This window comes from Onychostoma macrolepis, chromosome 11, assembly GCF_012432095.1.
Source record: "Onychostoma macrolepis isolate SWU-2019 chromosome 11, ASM1243209v1, whole genome shotgun sequence".
Classification (NCBI taxonomy): Eukaryota; Metazoa; Chordata; class Actinopteri; order Cypriniformes; family Cyprinidae; genus Onychostoma; species Onychostoma macrolepis.
The window spans coordinates 18,828,173-18,850,864 of record NC_081165.1 but is presented as its reverse complement, the minus strand read 5'-3'; the positions used below and the strand labels follow the sequence as shown (position 1 = coordinate 18,850,864).

General features: G+C 38.1%; 1 protein-coding gene across 6 annotated transcripts in view; it reads left to right on the top strand.

The window, feature by feature from the left end:
• csf1a (colony stimulating factor 1a (macrophage)) overlaps positions 1 to 20,236 on the top strand; it is a 28,007-nt gene extending 7,771 nt beyond the window's left edge. The window contains exons 1-7 of one of the 6 annotated variants that reach the window (XM_058792366.1): positions 253 to 749; positions 4,216 to 4,329; positions 4,880 to 4,942; positions 16,003 to 16,173; positions 17,080 to 17,269; positions 18,275 to 19,099; positions 19,343 to 20,236. In XM_058792366.1, coding sequence (XP_058648349.1) covers positions 741 to 749; positions 4,216 to 4,329; positions 4,880 to 4,942; positions 16,003 to 16,173; positions 17,080 to 17,269; positions 18,275 to 19,099; positions 19,343 to 19,566 — 1,596 coding nt within the window. In that variant the 5' untranslated portion in view covers positions 253 to 740 and the 3' untranslated portion in view covers positions 19,567 to 20,236. Of the gene's footprint in view, positions 1 to 252; positions 970 to 3,256; positions 3,500 to 4,215; positions 4,330 to 4,879; positions 4,943 to 16,002; positions 16,174 to 17,079; positions 17,270 to 18,274; positions 19,100 to 19,342 lie in introns of those variants that run through there. The other 5 variants (XM_058792367.1, XM_058792368.1, XM_058792365.1 and 2 more) reach the window with 5 other exon arrangements.
• Positions 20,237 to 22,692: the final 2,456 nt, after the last annotated feature.

Below are 22,692 nucleotides of genomic sequence, written 5' to 3'. Positions count from 1 at the left end.
ATGACGGCATTCCCCAAAGTGTCCTCCAGGGGGCTCAGTGCAAGTTCCCACCATAGACAGTATAAAACATAGACATAGGGTGTTTCTCAAACAGAAGGCTGGATCCTACCGAGGCTGCGTCCTTCCTAGTTCAGTCCTTCAGAGTCTTGTAGGCTAGACTCCTCATCGGTATATAAACGCTAGAATGAGACGCTCTAGTAAGTGCGCGTGGCTACGTTCCCGCCCTCACCGTCACTGCACAAAAACACTAATAAAACTTAAGTTTTGGGAAAAAAAACTTTGTATTACAAATCTTTATATTACTTGGCTTTCTATTAATGCAATACAATGAAAAACCGCCATCTATGATCTCCCTGTGGCAGAAATTATTGGCAGTTTAGCGTTTAGTAAGTAATTTACACCAAAACAAAAGATAACATCTATCCTTTCATGTCCGAAAACATTATTTTTGTCTTAGGTTTCATAATAAATTCAGACAAGCTCAGTACTGACTTGTTTTTCGTCAGTTTATTTTCATGAAATGGAATGGGTACAAAGGATTGTGGGTGATTGAAGGTCGCGGAGGATACATCCCATGCATCCTTCAAATTCAGCTGAAAGAAGGACGCGAAACGAAGGCTGTCTTCCAAGGATCCTTCCGATTGAGATGGCCTTCAGCGACGTTTGATGGCGTGGCAGCCGAGATATGCAACCTTTGCAGGATGCAGCCTTCCGTTTGAGAAACACCCATAGTGTCCACGATGTCACCTGTAGGTTTCTGAAAAGCATTTTTTGAAGCCCAAAGAGGGCGGTGCCGACTGTCGCCATCTTTGGCAGCACATCACTCCCAAAAAATTAATTATGCAGAACTTTAAGGCTTAATATAATTTAAATGGATGGGTTATACAAAATTCATATTTTCTCTGCTGTAAAGTTGTGGGATTGACTTTAGAGATTGTCTCTAGTGGCAGCCTGGTCTCATGTTTATACGTAGGTAGGCCTATTTATACGTAACATTTACAAACACAAAACGTACATTTTTGTATGTTTTTATTGATGCTAAAACGTACAATTTAGACGTATTTCAACGTTTAAAACGTACAAATCGATACGTATTTTTAGCTAAAAAACGTAAAAATATTTACGTATCTTTTATATCATTAATATATTCGAATCAATGCATTTTTATCATTTTATCTATAAGCGATTTAGACGTTTAGACCCCTTAACCTACCCCCAAACCTAAACCTACCCATTTTACAGCGAATGTGCATTTTTATAATTTTATTAATATGCAATTTAACGTTAGATTTTATACCCCTTAACCTACCCCCAAACCTAAACCTACCCATTTTATAGCGAATATGAAAGGATATAAAACGCAATTGACCGAAACATGCATGAAAATAACCATTTTAGTAACAAAATAGCATTAAAAATGTTTTTATAGTCGCTAATCCCACTCCTGCATCTAAACCTAAACATAGATATTTCTGTACAGTATAAGAAAAACGTGACAGACAGGTAAATACGATTACAATCATTTATTTATTGCAAAAATGTCAAAAGTAATCCAAATGACGATGCGCTGCAGCCGCAGTCCTCTCTGGCGGAATACAGTAGGTTTGTGTGAGGTGCAGAGCAGAATTTATGTTGTTAATCGCTGAAAATATGATCAAGATGTTCCTGATCCTCTCGTTCTCTCTGAACTCCTGAAGGCGCGCGTGTGCTAGCATCATTCAAATACACACCTCACCAGAAACACAGAGCCAATAAGCGTTCGATTATCCTGCAGTAAAACCTGTCGTTTGAAGCGGCAACATTTGAATTTGTAACCACAGTTGCCAAGTCCGCGTATTATACGCGACTTTGGGCTTCTTTTTTTGTAAAGTCGCGGGGAAAAATCCCTGGTCGCGGGTTGCGGTTTTTTGGGCTTATTTTAAAAAATATGGTCGCTTGTTAGGGAAATCTGATAAGCAACTTCGTTTTTTTTAATTTATGTTCGCCTGTATTCTCCAATGCATTGATTGACACTCTGTCTGCTCGCAGTTAATAGCCAACAATAATATAAGTGCTGTAGCGTAATAATATAAGTGCAATAATATAAGTGCTGTAGCGTAATTTGCCATATGTTCTGTCCCTCATTGGAGAAAAATCACATTCAAAAAGGGCGCGTGACGCTGTGATGTAGACTTAGAGGAGTGGGATGACTTTCTTTTAGCCTAATTTTTACAATGTTTTGTAATGTATTAATTATCACGGGCTGTAATAAAAAACAAGTAGTCATATCCTAATACTGAGTAAATACATTTGGTTCGAATAGCCTGGTATAGCAAGATGTCTTAAAATGTATTTTCTTTTTTTTTTTACATTTAAACCACATTATTAGATTACCTTTTGACTTCACGAATACACATAAATGACAGCTTAATGATTTTTTATATTTTTATAATATTTTTAAATATTATTATATAATATTTTCTTTTTAATATAATATATATTATAATTGAATATATAACTGAATATAATATTTTATATTTTTCTATAATATTTATTATTCTATTTATTCTATTCTATTATATCTATTTATGTGGCATTTTGTTTTTTTATGTCATTTATTTGACAGTTATGTATACATTATTTTATTTTAAATGGAAGAAAAACCTGTTTTTGACCTCAAAATACAGCACTTTCCCTCTGTACAGTGTACATGGCTGTGGGGACGAGCAGTTTTGTGGTGCTTGGAATTCTTTATAATTAATTAAAAACAAATATTGCCACATTGATGCCTCAAGAAGGTGTAATTGTTCAAATAACACATTGTTTCATTTTAAAATATATTTTAAAAAAATTGTAACCAAGTGTTTTTCAAGTGTAATATTTCTGTAAAGGCTAGGGACAGAAAAATTGACATTTCCATAGAATGACCCTTATATATATATTATGCTATAAATATGTGGGCAGCTATGTTACAGCTCCCCTTTGAAGCTCTTCTGCTTTTCTCGTTTTCCATCGCTCCAATCCTATTCTGCTCACAGGTGATGGAGACGAGTTTTGATCCCACTTTTGTTGCAGTTTGCTAATTTTTTTAAAATAGCTTCTGTTTTTGCTTTTCAGATAAAAAAATGGTTTCAGTTTAATATGTTGCAGGCTCATTTATTGGTAATAAATAATTGATAATAAATAATATTGATGATAATAAATCATCAAAAAAAATTCGGGCTTGTTTTGGGCTTGTTTTTGAAGCTGCGGTTGCTTATTTGTCTCGCGAGAGTTGGCAACTGTGACTAGAACGCGTCAGTCAGTGCAGGCTTTGCTGTTTACGGTCACTGGGCTTGCTGCTCGGGATGGAGTTGAAGATCGCCGGATAAAGGCTTGGATTTGGGTCTGTTCCTCGCAGTCGTATGGATTCTGAAGATCTGGATTACAGCGCACAAATAAAAGCGTTTCATTTCGTAATTATGTTGCGGTTATGTCGCCTTTTGTGGCCCATGGCAAACAAAGTACATGACAAGTAAAGGTTAAACGATTTCAAATGTTATTTATTTTAAGGTTTAAAGTGAAGTCTTGTTTAACATTATGTAGGCCTATTATTGGAAACGAGCTGGCAGCAGAAATCACACAACAAAACAAAATGTTATAATTTCGTATTAAGTAAACGAGTAAACTATTTAATGATGCAATTGAAAACAAGGTAATTGATATGACAACTAAAAACAAGGTAATTGATATGACAACTAAAAACAAGGTAATTGATATGACAACTAAAAACAAGGTAATTGATATGACAACTAAAAACAACTAATAATAAAATTAATGCAGCGATTTCAATATTCATAAGGATTCATTTTTAGATGTCGTCAATACGTCAGTTTTGTAAGTTTAGATGCTGAAAATACGTAAGTATTGTACGTTTTAGTGCCTGTAAAAACGTAAGTAAATGTACGTTTTATAGAACCACATTTTACGTAAATATACGAATTATCATGAGATCACGTTGCTACTGGCCAGTCGAGGAATTGCAGTTTAAATCACTTCCATGTTGAATTCAAGAGAGAGACCAAAAGGTTGCTGCTTGGTTCCCACTCAAAGGGGAAACTTAGCTATTATGTAAATGTCTTGACATGACCTTAAAAAGGAGACAATAAAATTAAATAAATAAACGTCTTTACTTTATCTATGCAGTTGTGTGTTTTTTTTTTAAAATTAAAACTCATAATCGTTTTGTGATTTTAGGTAAGGCATCTGTGCTTCTTCCTTATCCTGAGCTTTCATTTGGTGTTTGCTGGTGTGCCAGGTCCATGTAAGCACTCTGTCACCCAGGACCATCTCTTGAATTTAAGACGTCTGGTAAGATATGCTGCGTTCACTAGCAGTGCACTCTTAAAAATAAAGGTGCTTAAAAGGTTCTTCACAGCGATGCCATAGAAGAACCATTTTTGGTTCTACAAAGAACCATTCAGTCAAAGGTTCTTTAAAGAACCAACTCTTTCTTACCTTTTTATAATCTGAAGAACCTTCTTTCACCACAAAGAACCTTTTGTGAAACAGAAAGGTTCGTTCTTAATGGCATCGTGAAGCACCTTTATTTTTAAGAGTGTAAATCACCTTGTGGACTGAACTTTGTTATAAAATCCCACAGCTGTCTGTAATGTTCACTCACACATAAATGATTTGGATAGTTTGAGTGCTACTAGTATTTTGGCACTCAGTCTTTCTAAATGAATGGCAGCACACTAAATAGTGCTGATAGTCTAAATGCCATCTAATAGGAAAAAGTTGCATGAAAGTGTGCCTGGCCTCTTTTAAAGCCCCTATTAAAATTGATTCTGATATTGATAAATATGATTTAAACATATGGCAAACTATGATTTTTCACACTGAATGCTTTCCTTTGCAGATGAAGAACCAGTTGCAAAATGGTTGTTCAATAACCTATACCTTCACTGAGCGCCAGAACCTGGTATGCACATTTTTACTTTTTTCATGTAATGGCAGATATAGATTACCAGATTTCCTATGGGTATTTCAACGGTTACAGTATATGAAAGACCCTGATGTGGTTGATGACATTCTGGTATAATAGATCTTCCTACCGAGCCACAAAATCGGATATTGATCTGAAACAGATGTTTCATAAGATCATGTTTTACAACAGAGAGTCAGCAAAACCACGTGATGCAAATTTTTATGCTATTTAAGCAATTCAACAGTCATAATAACTATATATACATACATGCATATATACAATAGGTGCATATATGGTTACAGTTACCTTGTGACCCTGTTTTTTATGACAGCCGATGCAGTTGCACTAGAACTCCGTGAATCTTTGGAACATCACAGTACAGTTTGCACAAGCAGAAGCTCAGTTCTTTAGGGAGATGATCCTGGAGGTCACTATTATGTGGCCGTGTCTCTCAGCAGCTCAGCTGCAGTATGAGGAATTGAGATTACTACAACATCCTCCTGAGCAAATTAAATAAACAGCTTTGAGGCCTGTTTAAAAGAGACTTTTGCCCTGTCTGAATCTACAATCCCAGAGAGTCAGAACTCATGAATCATGTGTTGTCTCTTGGTGATCACCTTTTTTCTTTTTATCTAGAATGGCTCTTGTTTTAAGATTCAGATTACTTCTAGTAGTTATTTAATCTTGCATGATAATACAAGTGCATCTCAATAAATTAGAATGTCGTGGAAAAGTTCATTTATTTCAGCAATTCAACTCAAATTGTGAAACTTGTGTATTAAATAAATTCAATGCCCACAGACTGAAGTACTTACTGGCATGAATGCATGAAGTTTAATTACTGTTTACCAGTTTTTGTGGTTGTTTGTTTTGTTTCTTCATCCCTTCTTGAGGTATTCCTTTTGAGTTGTTATTTAATATATACATTTATATACACTGCCAAAAGGTCAAAGGTTTGGGGTCAGTAAGTTTTTTTTTGTTTTGTTTTTTTTGTAAGTTTTATTCAGTAATAATTCATTCATAAATATATTATTATCTCAAATAAATTCAGTTGTTTTTTTTTTTCATCTGTTTTCAACATTAATAATAAGAAATGTTTCTTGAGCAGAAAATCAGCATATTTGAATTATTTCTAGAGACTTCTTTCAAAAAACATCCTGACCCCAAACTTTTGAACAGTTGTGTATCTAATAAATAAATGTATTTATGCATTGTTTTTTTAAGTGCATGTATGTGATGGTGTTTGTTTTGGCATTTGGCAGCTGTGGTCGCTGTATGTTTGTGCTTGAGGTCCAGCTGTTTGTTTTCGCTCTAATGTGGGTCGTCATGGTTTGTTTCATTGCTTCAGCAAAGATTGTGTAACGGAGCTGACGAGACATGAGGCAAGCGGATCCAAGTGCAAGCTTTTATTTCTTAACATGGTCATAAAACAGGCAGGGTCAAACAACAGCAAACAGGTATGGCACAGGCAAGACACAAGAGTATTCCTAGGGACAATATCCAGAGAGCTTGACGTGAGGAGTGGTTCAATAACAAGCAAACGTCCAGGCGAGGTACAAACAGAGTCCGAGACAGCAAGCAAAGGGTTAATCCAAGACGGGCTATAAACTATACTTCAACTAAGAAAACACAGAAGGAATCCGTAGAGTAGCTATCACTGGGAGAGCGATAAAATACTTGGCAACTAGATCAGGAACTATGGAGTCAATTTAATGCCGCATATATATGCAAAAGAAAATAAAGTTTTGCAAATGAAAATAAGTTTTGCAAAGAAAAAAAAGAATTGCAAAAGAAAATGAAGTATTGCAAAAAGAAAATAAGTTTTGCAAAGAAAAATAAAGAATTGCAAAATAGATAAATAAAACAGAGCAAAAGCAATGATTTTGCAATACATATTTTCCATGGCCATATCTACTAATTTATTTGCAATGCAGCTTTTATTTTGCGTTTCAGTCAAGTTTCAGCTTGCGATACCGTTTTCCCTTTGCGCTTCACGTTTCTGCGCGTCTCACTTTGTGGCGCTGTTTTGAGATGGGGGTGGAGTCAGGGGACGGGGGCGTGTCCAACAGGCCTGGGCATGCCTCCCTGGAAGTGACGTCATCGGCCCGAGACGCAGATCACAGCTGATCCAGGCACCGTCATTGAGCAGAGGCATGCGGGCGGATCGTTTCCTTTTATTCACTAGCTTTAAAACATGCATGTTTTCATTTTATCAACAAATGTATATGTGTATTAGCAGCGTTTGCTCAAGTTAAAGAAGTTGTTAATATGAACATCTGCTGTTTATTTCTCTCAATGTGTGCACACTTTTATAGCATTAAAATGTGTATTGTTTCATCTGGTTAACTAAATGTGCATTAATAGTGCTTGTTTAAAATCTCTTAACCTGTGCACAGCGCTCTTTGTTTACATTAGTTCAGAGTTACTGCTAGTTTTAATGTAAAAGAATGCAATTAACTTCACAAACTGTACATCATTAAAAAGGTCTAAGACTCAAGCTTCATATCCATCTCGACTTCGTTTTTCATTTACATAACTCCTGGCATAAATTAAGAAATGACTGGCACTGGAAGTTTAAAAAAAGATTAAAAAGTCTTTTTGGTTTAGTTTTGTCGTGGCCACGAGATATTAAGTCGTGGGAACCTGATAATACTGTATGTCGTGGCCATGAGTTTAATCATGCATAAACAAACCCGCGTGACCATAGCAACCTGGGATTATCAGAGACTGATCAAATATATTTATCCATCCCACAGTCCGTTGATCGTGTCTTTTTATGTAATATATGTGTATATTAGGCTATTATTATTATTATTATTATTATTATTATTATTATTATACAGCCCTGAATGTTAAGAGATCGAAATGAAGGGAAAATAAATCAAATACATAACAACGAATATAAAAATATTACCAATACTAATAAAATACATGGACTTACAAGACTTGTGGGATGGATAAAAATGTTTTCTTGTCGGCCTATTTTATTATACTTTATGTAACATTTATTCATAATAAACTTATGAATACAGTCCGATACAGTCCAGTACGTAGCCTATGGTTAACACTTCAACCACCAGAGGTCGCTGTATACCTAAAAGCGCCAGCGGGTCAAATTTACCCATGCCATGACTACTGTTTTGATATGGCTAAACATGTCACTGTATTATGCCACTGTCTTCACAATGTCTAGTGTCATAAAATTATTATTTTTAGTCATCAGCTATGTTTTTGTCCTGTTGTTTTAAGTTCACAGCTATTTTTAAGCAGGTTACACTAATCACTTTTCTTAATGATGAATATAAACCAGCCTGCAATGACAACGAGAATTACGAGGAAATAAATACATATTTGGGTGTTGTAATATTATAGCTAATAAAATGTTTCAAGATAACCCATGTTATTTAAATGACTAAAACACCCTAAATAGACTATTATAAGCAATACTAATTCACCACATTGCAAAGGATGTACAATGACAAATTCAAGTGCACAGTTTCACCTAATTAATTAATTTGTTTAGTTATATAATTTATCATTTGAATAAGAGAACAACACCAATCAACTTGGGGTAATCATAAAAATTGTTTTATTCATTACATCATAATTCAGATTTTTTCAGGAATAAATAAGCAACACAGTAGCGAACCATAAACGATAAAAAATTGCAAACACAAATTAATATTTAATCCAAAGTTTGAACATTTATGAGTAGAGGAATAAACATCTAAAACATCTTCATTTGAACGTGATGACAGGAATTATGCGTAAATTTGTCCTGATGGCTCTTATAGGTATAAATGCCCCATTTTTGTTCTGGTTTTATCTAAACAATTTTTTTAACAATAAACAGGGGATTGTAAATTACACAATTTTAGTAAAAGTCAATGACTGTAAGACTTGGATATTTTTAATTGAAAATATATTATGTAGCCTATTTGAAAAACAGCCATGGGTAAAATTACCCCGTGGTGGTGTTAATATAATAATTTAATAATGTATTTTTTAAAAATAAAATATTAATAAATACATCTCTGATAATCCCAGGTTGCTATGGTCAAGCTGGTTTGTTTACCCATTAATATCTCGTGACCACGAGAAATTTGAACCAAAAAGACTCAAGTTTCATTTTTTTTTTTTAAACTTCCAGTGCCAGTCATTTCTTAATTTATGCCAGGAGTTATGTAAATGAAAAACGAAGTCGAGATGGATATGAAGCTTGAGTCTTAGACCTTTTTAATGATGTACAGTTTGTGAAGTTAATTGCATTCTTTTACATTAAAACTAGCAGTAACTCTGAACTAATGTAAACAAAGAGCGCTGTGCACAGGTTAAGAGATTTTAAACAAGCACTATTAATGCACATTTAGTTAACCAGATGAAACAATACACATTTTAATGCTATAAAAGTGTGCACACATTGAGAGAAATAAACAGCAGATGTTCATATTAACAACTTCTTTAACTTGAGCAAACGCTGCTAATACACATATACATTTGTTGATAAAATGAAAACATGCATGTTTTAAAGCTAGTGAATAAAAGGAAACGATCCGCCCGCATGCCTCTGCTCAATGACGGTGCCTGGATCAGCTGTGATCTGCGTCTCGGGCCGATGACGTCACTTCCAGGGAGGCATGCCCAGGCCTGTTGGACACGCCCCCGTCCCCTGACTCCACCCCCATCTCAAAACAGCGCCACAAAGTGAGACGCGCAGAAACGTGAAGCACAAAGGGAAAACTGTATCGCAAACTCAAACTTGACTGAAACGCAAAATAAAAGCTGCATTGCAAATAAATTAGTAGATATGGCCATGGAAAATATGTATTGCAAAACCATTGCTTTTGCTCTGTTTTATTTATCTATTTTGCAATTCTTTATTTTTCTTTGCAAAACTTATTTTCTTTTTGCAATACTTCATTTTCTTTTGCAATTCTTTATTTTTCTTTGCAAAACTTATTTTCTTTTGCAAAACTTTATTTTCTTTTGCATATATATGCGGCATTAAATTGACTCCATAAGGAACAGAATGTGTTTTATATGGTGTGTGTAATAGTTCTCAGGTGAGCGTGTGACTGGTGACAGCTGTGTGATCAGTGCAGCATGTGACTGATGACAGTTGTGTCTACTTGCTCACGTGGTCCAGAGCTCCAAAATAGTTTTGAATTAATCGTTTGGGGATTCTTAACATGGCCAAGGGAGTTTTTGGTGGAGGTGTGAGATGGTTGCACACTTATAATAACTATTTAAGAGATAACGAGTGAAGCTGTCTCCTGTAAGTTTGTTGTTGTCAGTAGAAATAACAATCTTTTTGTCTTCCTCTCATTTATCTTTCACATTATTTACTAAATGTGTTTATTAGTCAGCCTTGGACAAAAGAGTTCTGGTCAATTTAATTGTTAAGGCAAAGTGGTTCAGATTTTTCAAATTGGACAAGATTTGTGTCACAGACCAGTCAGGCCCTTCACTCCACCAATCACAACGTTCCACATCCCCGGAGTTCTAATCACACACACCTGCACCTGATCACCTCCTCATCAACCCACACTACAAAAGCTCACCACACACACACTTCATTGTCCGATCTCGTCATTGCTACGTGGACTCAGACATCCCAACATCCTGAAACGAAGAGAACTATATCCTTCCTATATTCTAAGACCGCTTACCTTGTATAACTTACCTCCTGTGTTCCTCCTCCTTGTGTCGCCCTCTCTCTCTGCAGAAGTCCCAGCACGAAGTGTGTGTGTGTCACTCCCTGGATTCAACCTGTCTCGTCTACCTGTATTCCTGGAAGAAGAAGAGTTATCACCACCTTATCATCCTCACTAGTATTGCTGTTTACAAGACATCTACTCACCTCTCAAGACCTCTCGATTCACCTGTGTGCTGAACCTGTTTTAATAAACCACCTCATACTCACCCATCACCTTTGTGTCCGAGTCCGTCCATAACAGAAGATCGGACCTACACCGTCACTACAGGATGAGCACGCTGGACCCCTTTCAAGAGCTGGTGGATACTCTCAAGAAGTTGCTATCGCAACCGCCCGCACCAACGGCACCACCAGCTCCACCACCACCACAATCACCGCCTAACCCCACTACAAGCACTCCTTCACAGATCGTTTTCGCCAGTCCTGTGGCCAGACCAGCACCCTTCTCTGGTTCGGCGGAGGAATGCGATGGCTTCATTCTCCAAAGCACCTTGAACATAAACCTCCACCCACACGTTTTCACCACAGATCAGTCAAAAATTGCATACATCGTCACCTCACTCACCGGTCCTGCTCTGAGATGGGCAGAGACCATTTTGAACCAGGCTGGACCCGCTACCCACAGCTTCAACAATTTCATCCATCACTTCAAAGAAGTGTTTAGCGTATCGCCTGGAGATTCCACTGTTGGTGAACAACTGTATCAACTCCGTCAAGGTACCAACACCATCCACCAATACGCCTTACAATTTCGAACCCTGGCAGCCGCCAGTGGTTGGAACGAACCTTCACTCATCACAGCTTTCCGACAAGGACTCAACCCTCGCCTCCGCCTCCACCTCAGTGCCTACGACGATAACTACGGTCTGGAAAAATTTATTCAACTCGCTATTCGTTGTTCTAATCGCATCCAGTCCTGTTCTCCGGATCCTTCCATCGCCATCGCTACTCCTCCACCTCGCCGACCAGAGAAGGATGACCCTCCAGAACCCATGCAAACTAATACTACCCGTTTACCACTAACAGAACGACAACGACGCATTTCTCAAAGATTGTGCCTCTACTGCGGAGACGATGGACACCGAGTGTTGGAGTGTCCCTTGCGACCACAAAGGGTCTTGGTGAGTTCTGTCCTCGCTCCTCTTCCCAAGCTTAAGCCCCTCTCCACTCGTGCTTTGCTTACTGCCTGCTCTGATGTATTTGCAGTCACCGTCCTCCTCAACTCTGGTTCCGCGGGGAACTTCATCTCGGGGAAACTCATCCAACAGCTCCGCATCCCCACTTTCAACACCCCGAAAAGTTACGAGGCACAATCCATAATGGGCCAATCACTCACCAAGAGGACCATCCATCTATGCACCGAGCCAGTTCAATTACAGATTGGGCAACTACACAGGGAAGACCTTCAATTGCTGGTTCTGGAGGGTTCGACAGTGGACATCATTTTGGGTCGACCGTGGCTGGTGCAGCACGATCCACATCTGTCTTGAAGGACAGGAGAGGTCCTAAAGTGGGGTGAGAAATGCTTCCCTCGCTGTTTTCCCAAGTTGCCTCAACCAAGGCAACAGGAGAGACCTCAAATAACTATCGGCACCACATCCATAGAAAGTCCTCAAGAAAACCTGTCAGTCGACATCCCTTCATGCTACTCCCACTTTAGTGACGTCTTCTGTCCGAAGAGGGCTGCCCAGCTACCCCCACATCGGCCATGGGACTGTGCGATCGATCTCCTTCCGGGTGAGCCAGTACCACAAGGAAAAATTTATCCACTTTCACCACCGGAACAGAAGGCCATGGAGGAGTATATTGAGGAGGCATTACACCAAGGATACATTGTACCATCTACCTCCCTGCTGCTTCCAGCTTTTCTTCGTGGCAAAGAAGGACGGCGGCTACGCCCCTGCATTGATTACCGTAAACTCAACGAAATCACAGTCAAATTCCGGTATCCCCTTCCCCTTGTTCCAGCAGCCCTTGAACAACTGCGCGGCGCCACCATCTTCACAAAATTGGACCTCCGCAGCGCCTACAACCTCATCCGCATACGAAAGGGAGATGAGTGGAAGACCGCCTTCATCACCCCTACTGGTCACTACGAATACCGGGTAATGCGGTATGGGCTTGTCAACGCCCCCTCAGTCTTCCAGGGGTTTATGCACGAGGTGCTCCGGGAGTTCCTAAATCGCTTCGTTATCGTGTACATAGACGACATCCTTATCTACTCCCGGAGCCTGGCCGACCATCGCCACTACGTTGCGGAGGTCCTCCACAAACTCCGTCAGTTTCACCTCTATCTCAAAGCCGAAAAATGCACCTTCCACCAACCCTCAGTACACTTCCTCGGTTACATTATAGACCATCGTGGCGTCCGCATGGACAAGGGGAAGGTGGAAGCAGTCACATCCTGGCCAGTCCCCACCAACATTAAAGAACTTCAAAGATTCCTAGGATTTTCAAACTTCTATCGTCGATTCATTCCCAACTATAGCACCACCACCAGCCCACTCACCGACCTGTTGAAAGGAAAAACCAAGATTCTCACCTGGAACCCGAAAGCCCAAAAAGCTTTTGAAGATCTCAAACAAGCATTCACCAACGCACCACTCCTTACGCACCCAGACCCCGAAACACCGTTCATTGTTGAAGTAGACGCATCCACCACAGGCGTAGGAGCCGTCCTTTCTCAGCAGCAGGGGAAGCCTCCCAGACTCCATCCATGCGCCTATTTCTCCAAAAAACTCAGCCCGGTGGAACGGAATTATGATATCGGGAGTTATTGGCGGTTAAGTTAGCCCTTGAGGAGTGGAGGCACTAGTTGGAGGGGGCAAAGCACCCCTTCCTTGTTCTGACTGACCATTAAAAACTTGCAATGCATCCGAGAAGCCAAACGACTCAATCCCAGACAGGCCAGATGGGCATTATTCTTCACTCGTTTCCAATTCACGATCTCCTACCGACCCGGAACCAAGAATATTAAGGCTGATGCCCTATCCAGAATCCATACTCCCGAAGATGATGACCAAGAACCCGAAAATATCCTCCCAACAACTATCATCACCAGTCCAATACAGTGGACCTCTCCACCAGTCGCCTCCTCCACACCTCCCGCCAATCCGCCGGGCTGTCCACCAAACCACCAGTATGTACCTAGGAACCAACGGACTCCCTTAATCCACTCCACCCACGCCTCACTTGGTACTGGCCACCCAGGGGCCAACGCAACTCTCTCGCTGCTACGAGACCGCTTCTGGTGGCCCAACATGGCCAGGGACGTCAGAAGGTTTGTGCGAGGCTGCCCAGACTGTGCCATCTCCAAGAGCTCCCGTCATCTCCCAGCAGGCAAACTACATCCTTTACCCATACCTCAACGTCCGTGGTCACACCTAGGAGTTGATTTCATCACCGACTTACCACCATCCAATGGAAATACATGCATACTAGTCATCATAGACCGATTCTCCAAGTCCTGTCGTCTCATTCCCCTCACCGGTCTCCCAACAGCTCAAGTGTGTGTGTGTCACTCCCTGGATTCAACCTGTCTCGTCTACCTGTATTCCTGGAAGAAGAAAAGAGTTATCACCTGTTTACAAGACATCTACTCACCTCTCAAGACCTCTCGATTCACCTGTGTGCTGAACCTGTTTTAATAAACCACCTCATACTCACCCATCACCTTTGTGTCCGAGTCCGTCCATAACAATTTGTCAGTACCTTTTATAAAGAAGCTAGCAATTATAATTTAAATCCTTGTTTCTTGTGGTTTCATCTTTCAGTTTACAAATCTTAAAATAACACCTTTTGTCAGTGTGAATATGTCATGCCTTATTTACGCTGCCAGTGTTTTTACATGAAGTTTGAAGTTCTTCACATTCTTTAGCACCAGAAATAAAAAGTAATCAAATTAAGTCGTTTTTACTGATTGTTGAGGTAAAAGAGAGTCTGTTTTTAAAGGCTTTCAAACTCTTGGCATGGTGCGTGTGAAGTGTGAAGAGGAAACGTTTACTGAAGGAGACCACTGGCAGAACAAAAATAGTGAAACAGTCGAAACATGCTTTTGGAAATTTACAAGGCCATCAGTCATGTTAAGAGTTTGAAAGATCACAGCTTGAAGACTGCTCTGGACACATATGTGTTTTGGGAACCCTGCAATTCAGCAGTAATTGTTTATACTGTATATGCCAGATGTCCCTTATATTTGAAGAATGCATCTTGAATCAGTGTCTGTGAGAGTGGTGGTAACAGATGAAGTGGCAATTCAAAAATTTCAGCCTCAAAAATTTGGCAATTGAGCAATAATTCTGCTTTAATTGTGTGCTTGTCAAGTCACTTATCCCTGTGGGGACTTTCCCTGCTATATGCATGAAACTACTAAACATTTGTATGCATAAATAGTTCTACTTGACTCAAATACTAGACGAGAAAACCTTTGCATGAAATGTCAGTGAAAAACAAAAAACAAACAAACAAAAAAAACAGGTAAATTAAATGAATTAAAAGAATAGTTTACCCACAAATGACAATTTACTGAAAATGTATTTCACCCTCAGGCCATCCAAGATATAGTGAGTTTGTTTCTTCTTAAGAACAGATTTGGAGAAATTTAGCATTAAATCACTTGCTCACCAATGGATCCTCTGCAGTAAATGGGTGCCATCAGAATGAGAATAGTCAAAACAGCTGATTGAAAAAAATTACAATACAAAACAAAGTAAGAAACAAATCCATCATTAAGTCTTTTTTAACTTGGCTGAAATACGAGTCCATCCATAACTAGACATATAATTATGGACCGGTGTTTTGATGAGAAGTGACTTTTTAGCTTTTACAATGCCTTCATGGTGGATTTGTTTCTAACAAACAAGCAACTTTTCACTTCTCAAGACATTAATTGATGGACTGGATTATTGTGGTGTTTTAACCAGCTGTTTGGACTCTCATTTTGATGGTACCCATTCACTGCAGAGGGTCCATTGAGCAAGTGCTGTTAGGTAAAGACAATTGAAGACAATTTTTATTTCAGGGAATGCAGCTTACATTTCCTTCATTTGTAAGAAAGAAAAAGTCCAGCCGGCCAGATGTACATACCCTTCTGTAGAGATTTGAGACAACTCATCAGCATTCAAATGGAGCACAAGCTCTATGAAAGAGTTATTTGATATGAAGCATGAAATTTGCAAGCACTGTCAATTGGAAAGCTATTACAATAGGAATAAAAGTCCCAAAATGTATTCTAAAAGAAACGTGTGTTATATTGTGTGACCCAGATCTGAATAACATCAATGTGTGTGATAATATCAAATGTTGTTTATTGTGGTTGTCATATGTTTGTGTGTTCCAGAGTGTTGTGTGTTATGTTAAAGCAGCATTACCTCACATACTGGAGCTACTCAACACCCAATTCAAATATGCTAAGGACTCGGACAATTACCGTTATACTAATTCACTGAAGAATTTGATTTACAACATTTACTCCCAGAGATGCATCCCTCCAATCAATGAGGAGATTGAAGTAAGTTCATCTATATTCTCTTTGAGAGCAGTGGTACCTAAAATTGTCTATTAGTTATAAATATTAAGGTTTTTGTCTTTTATTTCTGTACATTTCAAATGTTAATGTATTTAACAGCATAAATAATCCCATATCTTTTCAATGACAAATAACAAAACATCTAGCAGCTTTATTTAAGAAACAAGCTAGAAGAAATATTAGGCGTTTTGTTGTGTGTGCATAAATTTGAGATGTAAAAAGTTTCAAGAAGAAAAAGTCTTGGAGAGTTGCTAGTGGTTTTGGCATCAACAGTAAATAGTCTTTTTTAAAATAGATTTTCTTGCATTAGTGTTGGACTGTATTAAAATGTTTTAGAAAATGTTTAATTCTGGCCGATTTTTGGAAAAAGGAATTCAGAGTTATGATTATTTTGTTAAGTTAACCACTGCCTGCATGAAGTTAACTGGACCACATGCTTATAATGGAATCTGCATCAGCCACAAAAATATTTTCTATTACAGTATGTCTTAAAAAAAAAAAAAAAAAAAGTCCAGAGGAAACCTTTCCAGTTGCAGTCCTAATTAAATCACAGATAAATGCCATGGTGCATCATATGTCTTTGTCTACTCTATTTTTAAAACAAAGTCAGACAGTTTGTTGTCTTTGGCAGGATGCACACAAGGAAAACCAGTGTATATCATATAGCTACTTTTATAGATCCTGGAATGTTTCCCAAAAATTATAAAATTGATTTAACCTCAAAAGGCAATGGATATGTTATGAAATGGTCTGCTTGAATGAAAATATTTGCATTAAAATAACTTTACAGTGACCCTGTAGCCTACCACTTGCTTTCCCACTTGTTAGGGTTCAGCCTGATTCTGCTGGAAAAAACTAAACAAAACAAACTTGTTTTACACCCTACAGGATAGCCCAAAGAAGTTCATAAGAACCCACATGACTTTGCCCAGGGCAGCTTTGGAGAAAGCTGAGGAAGTGATTCGCATGTATATGGGTCTGATGATTCAGAGCGACAAGCCTGTGGACTGGAATTGTGAGGAGGAGTATACAGAAGATTACCCAGAATCCACCACTGAACCTCTCAGCCAAACAGCAGGTAGCACAACTGCTAAGTCCAGCAATCATCTGAAATGACACGCTCACAAGATTGCAAGAACTTTTATGCAACAGTTAACAAGTTAAAGAACAAGTTTGCCAGGGTGGCCTTAACTACGATGTACTTACATTTAAATTAATCATTTGATACAATGCATTTATTGTGTACATACATGTTTTTACATTAAATACCTTTACATAAAAAAATACCTGCATGTAATTACATCTTGTAATTAATTTCTGTAATTACATTTATAGTTACACTGTTGACCCATCCCTTACACTTTAACCCACTCTTAAACCTACCAATACCACCAAACCTGTCCCTAACCTTACCCGTATCCCACCTCAATAGCAGCAAAAGTGTTTTGCAATATAATATGAACACAATAAGTACATTGTACTTGTTTTTTTGATGTAAGTACATAGCATGTAATGCCACCTAATATAAAGTGAGACCGCCAAATCGAACTAACTTTGTTGGTAGTAAAATTTAACAATGTTCTAGCAAAATGGAACCTCTATAGGCCCTTTTCTCTTGTCATGTAGCACCAATTTAAAAAGAAAAAAATTGCATTTCTAGTGCAGACAGATAAGTTTTATTAAAAGCCCATCTTGCTAACAGTGAATAACCCCTTTAAACCCGAGTCTTAGTCTATTTTTGCACCACTTGTGAAAACTGTTTTTATGAAGCTGAAGTAGAATCATTGAGCACCTCCGAGCAACACACCATAGTGGTGTTTCACTCCTGAATTAATCTGTTTAGTGGTCAGTAAATGATCCAAAAATGATTCATAAACAATCATGTTTCATTTTTGTATGACTCAAAGTAAGTTTATTTGGAATACACAACACAGACAAGCAGTGTAATTCATTAAAATGAGGGAAGGAAATTGAAATGGAGCAAAAAAAAAAAAAGACTTTCAAAATGAACCTCATTAGCAAAGTACCAGCTTATCTTACTTTAGTTGTGTTTTTATCATAATTTCCATTACATTTCCTCTAGGTGCCCCCAATTGCCCCTGCATTTGTCCAACGGAGAGCATCGGATCATCTAAGTCAACTACATCCACAAGCCATTGGAATATTTACCCGGAATCTACTCCATCCCCACAAAGATCATCCTTTTCACCTGTGGAAACCTTGCAGGGTGGTAATGAGAGAACTAAACAATTCAAATCTGCTGTCCCAGTAACCAAACTGCAAACACTAGATCTAGGAACACCTGCCACGTGGAGATCAGAAGGAGATTTATCCAAAATCCTCTTTGGTAGCACTCCAGCTTTTCATGAAGAAACTTCAAATTCAGAGATGAACCATGTGCCATCAGATCTTTTCCCTTCATTTACAAATTTTCAGGATGTATTTCCAAGCAGAACTGACTCAAGTGTTGAGACAACCACCTCTGGCCCCTATCAAAAAATCACAAGAGATAGCACGCAGGACGATGTGGAGAAGAGCACGCCGCTTTTAATTGCCAAGAGGTCTTTAGATTCCAAAAGCCAAGAAGGACCATCCAGTTCCTATGTAAAATTATCACAGAACTCAGTTACTACAACATCTGAGCCAGCATACAAAGAGATAAAGAACACAGAGATAAAAAACAAGCCTTTCCAAATGCTTCAACTGAGTAAACACATTGTACCAGTCACAACCACAGTTCTGTCTTCTTTGAAAGCAGCTGCACATTCATCAGAAGGCCTGAGTGCCCTTGTTGAACAGCCAGGTCATTTAGACAGCCTTCCTGAAAATTTCCAAACACACATCCAAAGTCCAGTGAGGGTGCCAAAGGATTTCATGAAAACCACCCATGAGGCGAAGCTCAGCAAAGGTGAGGAAGCTGGATAGTAGCAATGTTAATGTAGTATTATTTATGCACTATTCTAGTTTTAATGAATATTTTGAATTAGCATTTATTTCTATTTTTAATTTTAGTAATATTGTTGTGTGCTGTGTCATTATGTGTAGTAGACATCAAACATGTTTCTCGAGTAGAAGAATGCATTCAAGGTTGCTTCAGTCATGTGTTATTAATTCAGTGATGATTCACCCAAGATGCCTTTGGTTTTCAAAGACAGCAGATCCCAGGAGGATAGGCAGGAGATGAAGGACCAGACCCATCCAGACAGAGAGACACAGAGGAACCCTGCCACAGAACGATCCAGCAGTACAGTCATCTCTTTTGGCACCGTGCTCATAATTACATTAGGGTGTGGTGGACTTCTGCTCATAACTGTCCTGTTTTACAGACAGCAAAAAGTACGTGACACTCAAGCTCTGCTGAGAAGACCCGCTTAGAATGGCATCTAGGTCAGTGCAGGTCTGGAGAGAAACATGCTGTGACCAGTAGCTAAAACATATGCTGGTGACTAGCTCTGGTGGTCTTTTCAGCAGGGTGTCTAAACATTAAAATCAACATTCTTTGAGGTCTCCAATATGAGCTGAGGAATTAATTATTTATTCCAAGCAAACAATAAATTGGGAGACAAAATATCAGCAGGTTGCTTTTTCTCAACTAGGATACTAGTACTACAACGGGAAATTACTGATCTGGCAGATTGTCCATTGGAAAATATGAAAATATTTTCAGCATTCTTGCACAAACTAGATTTGACAGATGTATCTTCTCTTTGCACATTTTGATTCGGCAAACCATGAAATGCTGAATGGAAAAATATCAATAATTCGTAAAAAAGAGAAGAGAGTTTAAGATTGTACTCATCTTCAAATGCAAATATATATGAAGTGTAAATAAATAAATGAATATATACTGTATATACAGGGCAGGTTGAACGAAGCCGCATTCTAAGTGCCGTCTTTATGTCAGAAGCAAATAATTAATCTAATGATTTGCTTGGCTTATATTGTTAAAAGGAATCTAATAACTATATATTTTGTTCAGTACCAATAAACAAATGAGTAAAACAGGTGGGGTGCTTTGTGGAACGCTTGAGAACAGTCAACCTGAACAATGTGCTTGTCATTAAAGCTACCCATTTACAATAAAACAGTCTCATGTTAGTTGGTTTTAATATTTTTTTCTTTTCACATCTCTGTCTTGACTCAGATCTGCGTTATTTTATTGCTTTCAAGTCACATGCTGCTTCTCTCCTCTAACATATGATTTTAATAAAACAATAAATGTCAGGGAAGAAGTATGTGCAAAGAATTAGTTGACAAAAAAAAAGAAAATACTTTTGTTATTTACACACCCTTGTGTTTCCAAACCGTATACCGTTGTAAGGACCAGTTTAATAATAGTTTCATGGTGCTTTCGCATCCACATGTGGCCTAATATTGTGAAAAAGAGCAACTGGGACAAGTTTTCTTTTGTGCTTCACAAAAAGTCATATGGGTTTTGAACAACATGAGGGTGAGTAAATGAAGACAAACTTTAATTTTGGTTTGAACAATCCCTTTGAAAAGGGATTTCTGTCATGCTGGGACAGAAAATTGTAAAGGACACTTGCTATTTGAAGTTTTTACGTGATCAATAGCGTGTCCGTCAGCGAGACATCAGTTTGACTTCATTTCCTTTTTATTGCCATCATTACTATACAAATGAGTAAGTGGTATTTAAGCTGAAATCCACCATAAAAAGTCTTAAACAGTGTGGTAGTAAGGCAAGAGAAGTTTATTGATGTAAGGTTTCAGTGGTGAAACTTTCATTACACACAAGAAATTAAACACATTCCAGGTTTTTTTTAGCGATTGTGATACTTTTTACTTACTGAAGCCTTCAACATCAAACAGAGCTATTAAGACTTAATGACAGCTCACAACATTTGATATGCATACCACTGTTCTTTGTTGTTCCCTTTCTATCATTGGTTATTTAAGTTTTACAACCTGATTTGATTACACTGGTTTATTAACAATGAATTGATAACCACTAAGTAAAGTTTAAATGTAAGAATCTGGAATTAACATTTGCATGGTACGGTTTATATCAGGAGATTAGTTTTTCCTGAAAACAGAGTGCTGTTGTTTGAAAAAAACACCAAATTTCACAGGCCAAACCTCTGTGGATGTGCCAAAAAATGATTGGAATCCTCCCTGTATCATTGCCTTACGTTGTGCAATAGTCAATCTCTTTTAACTGCCTGTGAAAAAAACCACTTCTTTAATTAAATGTTTGATTATGTGACAATGGCGCTTTTTATGTAAAGAAAAAGGTTTGGTTTCATTATGAATTTATTAAGAACAATCTATCTTGGACTAACAACAGCTCAAGTATTTAATGAGACAGACAGATCAAAGGCCATTATTAGTCGGATGTGAGCATTGCAACAGCATTCCTTTCTTGCCCTGCCACTAAAGATACAAAACTCTTCAACTTCAGCATCTGTTATGAAATAAAATGTATTTCAAAATTAAACATAACCACATGCAGGCAGCATGTTTGTTGCAAAGCTTCTGAGACACAAAATTTGCAAAAACATGCACTTTAAGTTCACCGAACTACAATTGTTCCACTCTGGAAGCTGAATTTAAAACAGTCTCTGTGCAGTACCAGAAAGGATCGAGCGCCGCAAAACACGACTAATTTTGTAATGAATTCAATTCAAATGTTAACTCAAAATAGAAGCATTTCTTGGAACGTGGATGTCTCCTCTAATTATTTAAACATCTGTGTCTCGTCAGAATAAAGAGGGTGACTATTACAGTCCTTTTGGGTTGTTTTGGGAGTCTGTGGTGATCAGATATTGCTATGTGTGTTTAGGATAGGCCTTAAAATTAGAATGATGATCTAACATTGAATTTGTTTCAGTGTGCTCTTGGTATTGGCTCGTGTTGAAATGTGCAACAGATAACATCACAGCTTAACACAAAGTTCATGTCCTAGCAGGCTTTTCATAACGTTTCCTACATCACCATATAGTAACACACGCAGAGCTGCTTATTCCACCAAGTGGTGGGACACTGTCAGTGCAAGTTGATGGGATCCACCAGAATGTCGCCATTTGATGTGAGATATCAAATATTAAATCTGAAAATATGAAATATTAAATGTGGTGGTACTGGGATAAATCTGGCATAAGTTATATTTTAAAATGGTCCTTTTATAAAAATGTTCCTGAGAGATGGTGCATTACATCAAATGAGATTTTAATGATTTCCTCGGGCCCTATTTGAAAGATTATGCTTGGCGTTGGAAAAGCATGACGTACCGATGCTGAAAAGGGGCATTTTTATGATCGCAGTATAGCATTTGATGACTGCACACTTAGAGTAGTTATTTATTACTGTTAGACTTTCAACAGATGCATGTCTGGTTCCTTCCTGTCAGGATGTGGTGTTTTATGATCAGAAAAATGCACTAAAATGCACGCCTGAAAATGCACTGGAAAAAATGCCTCTCATTCCTTGTGTTTATGGGAACCATGTTTTAATTAGGGAAAATATCAATATTTGTAAATGTAT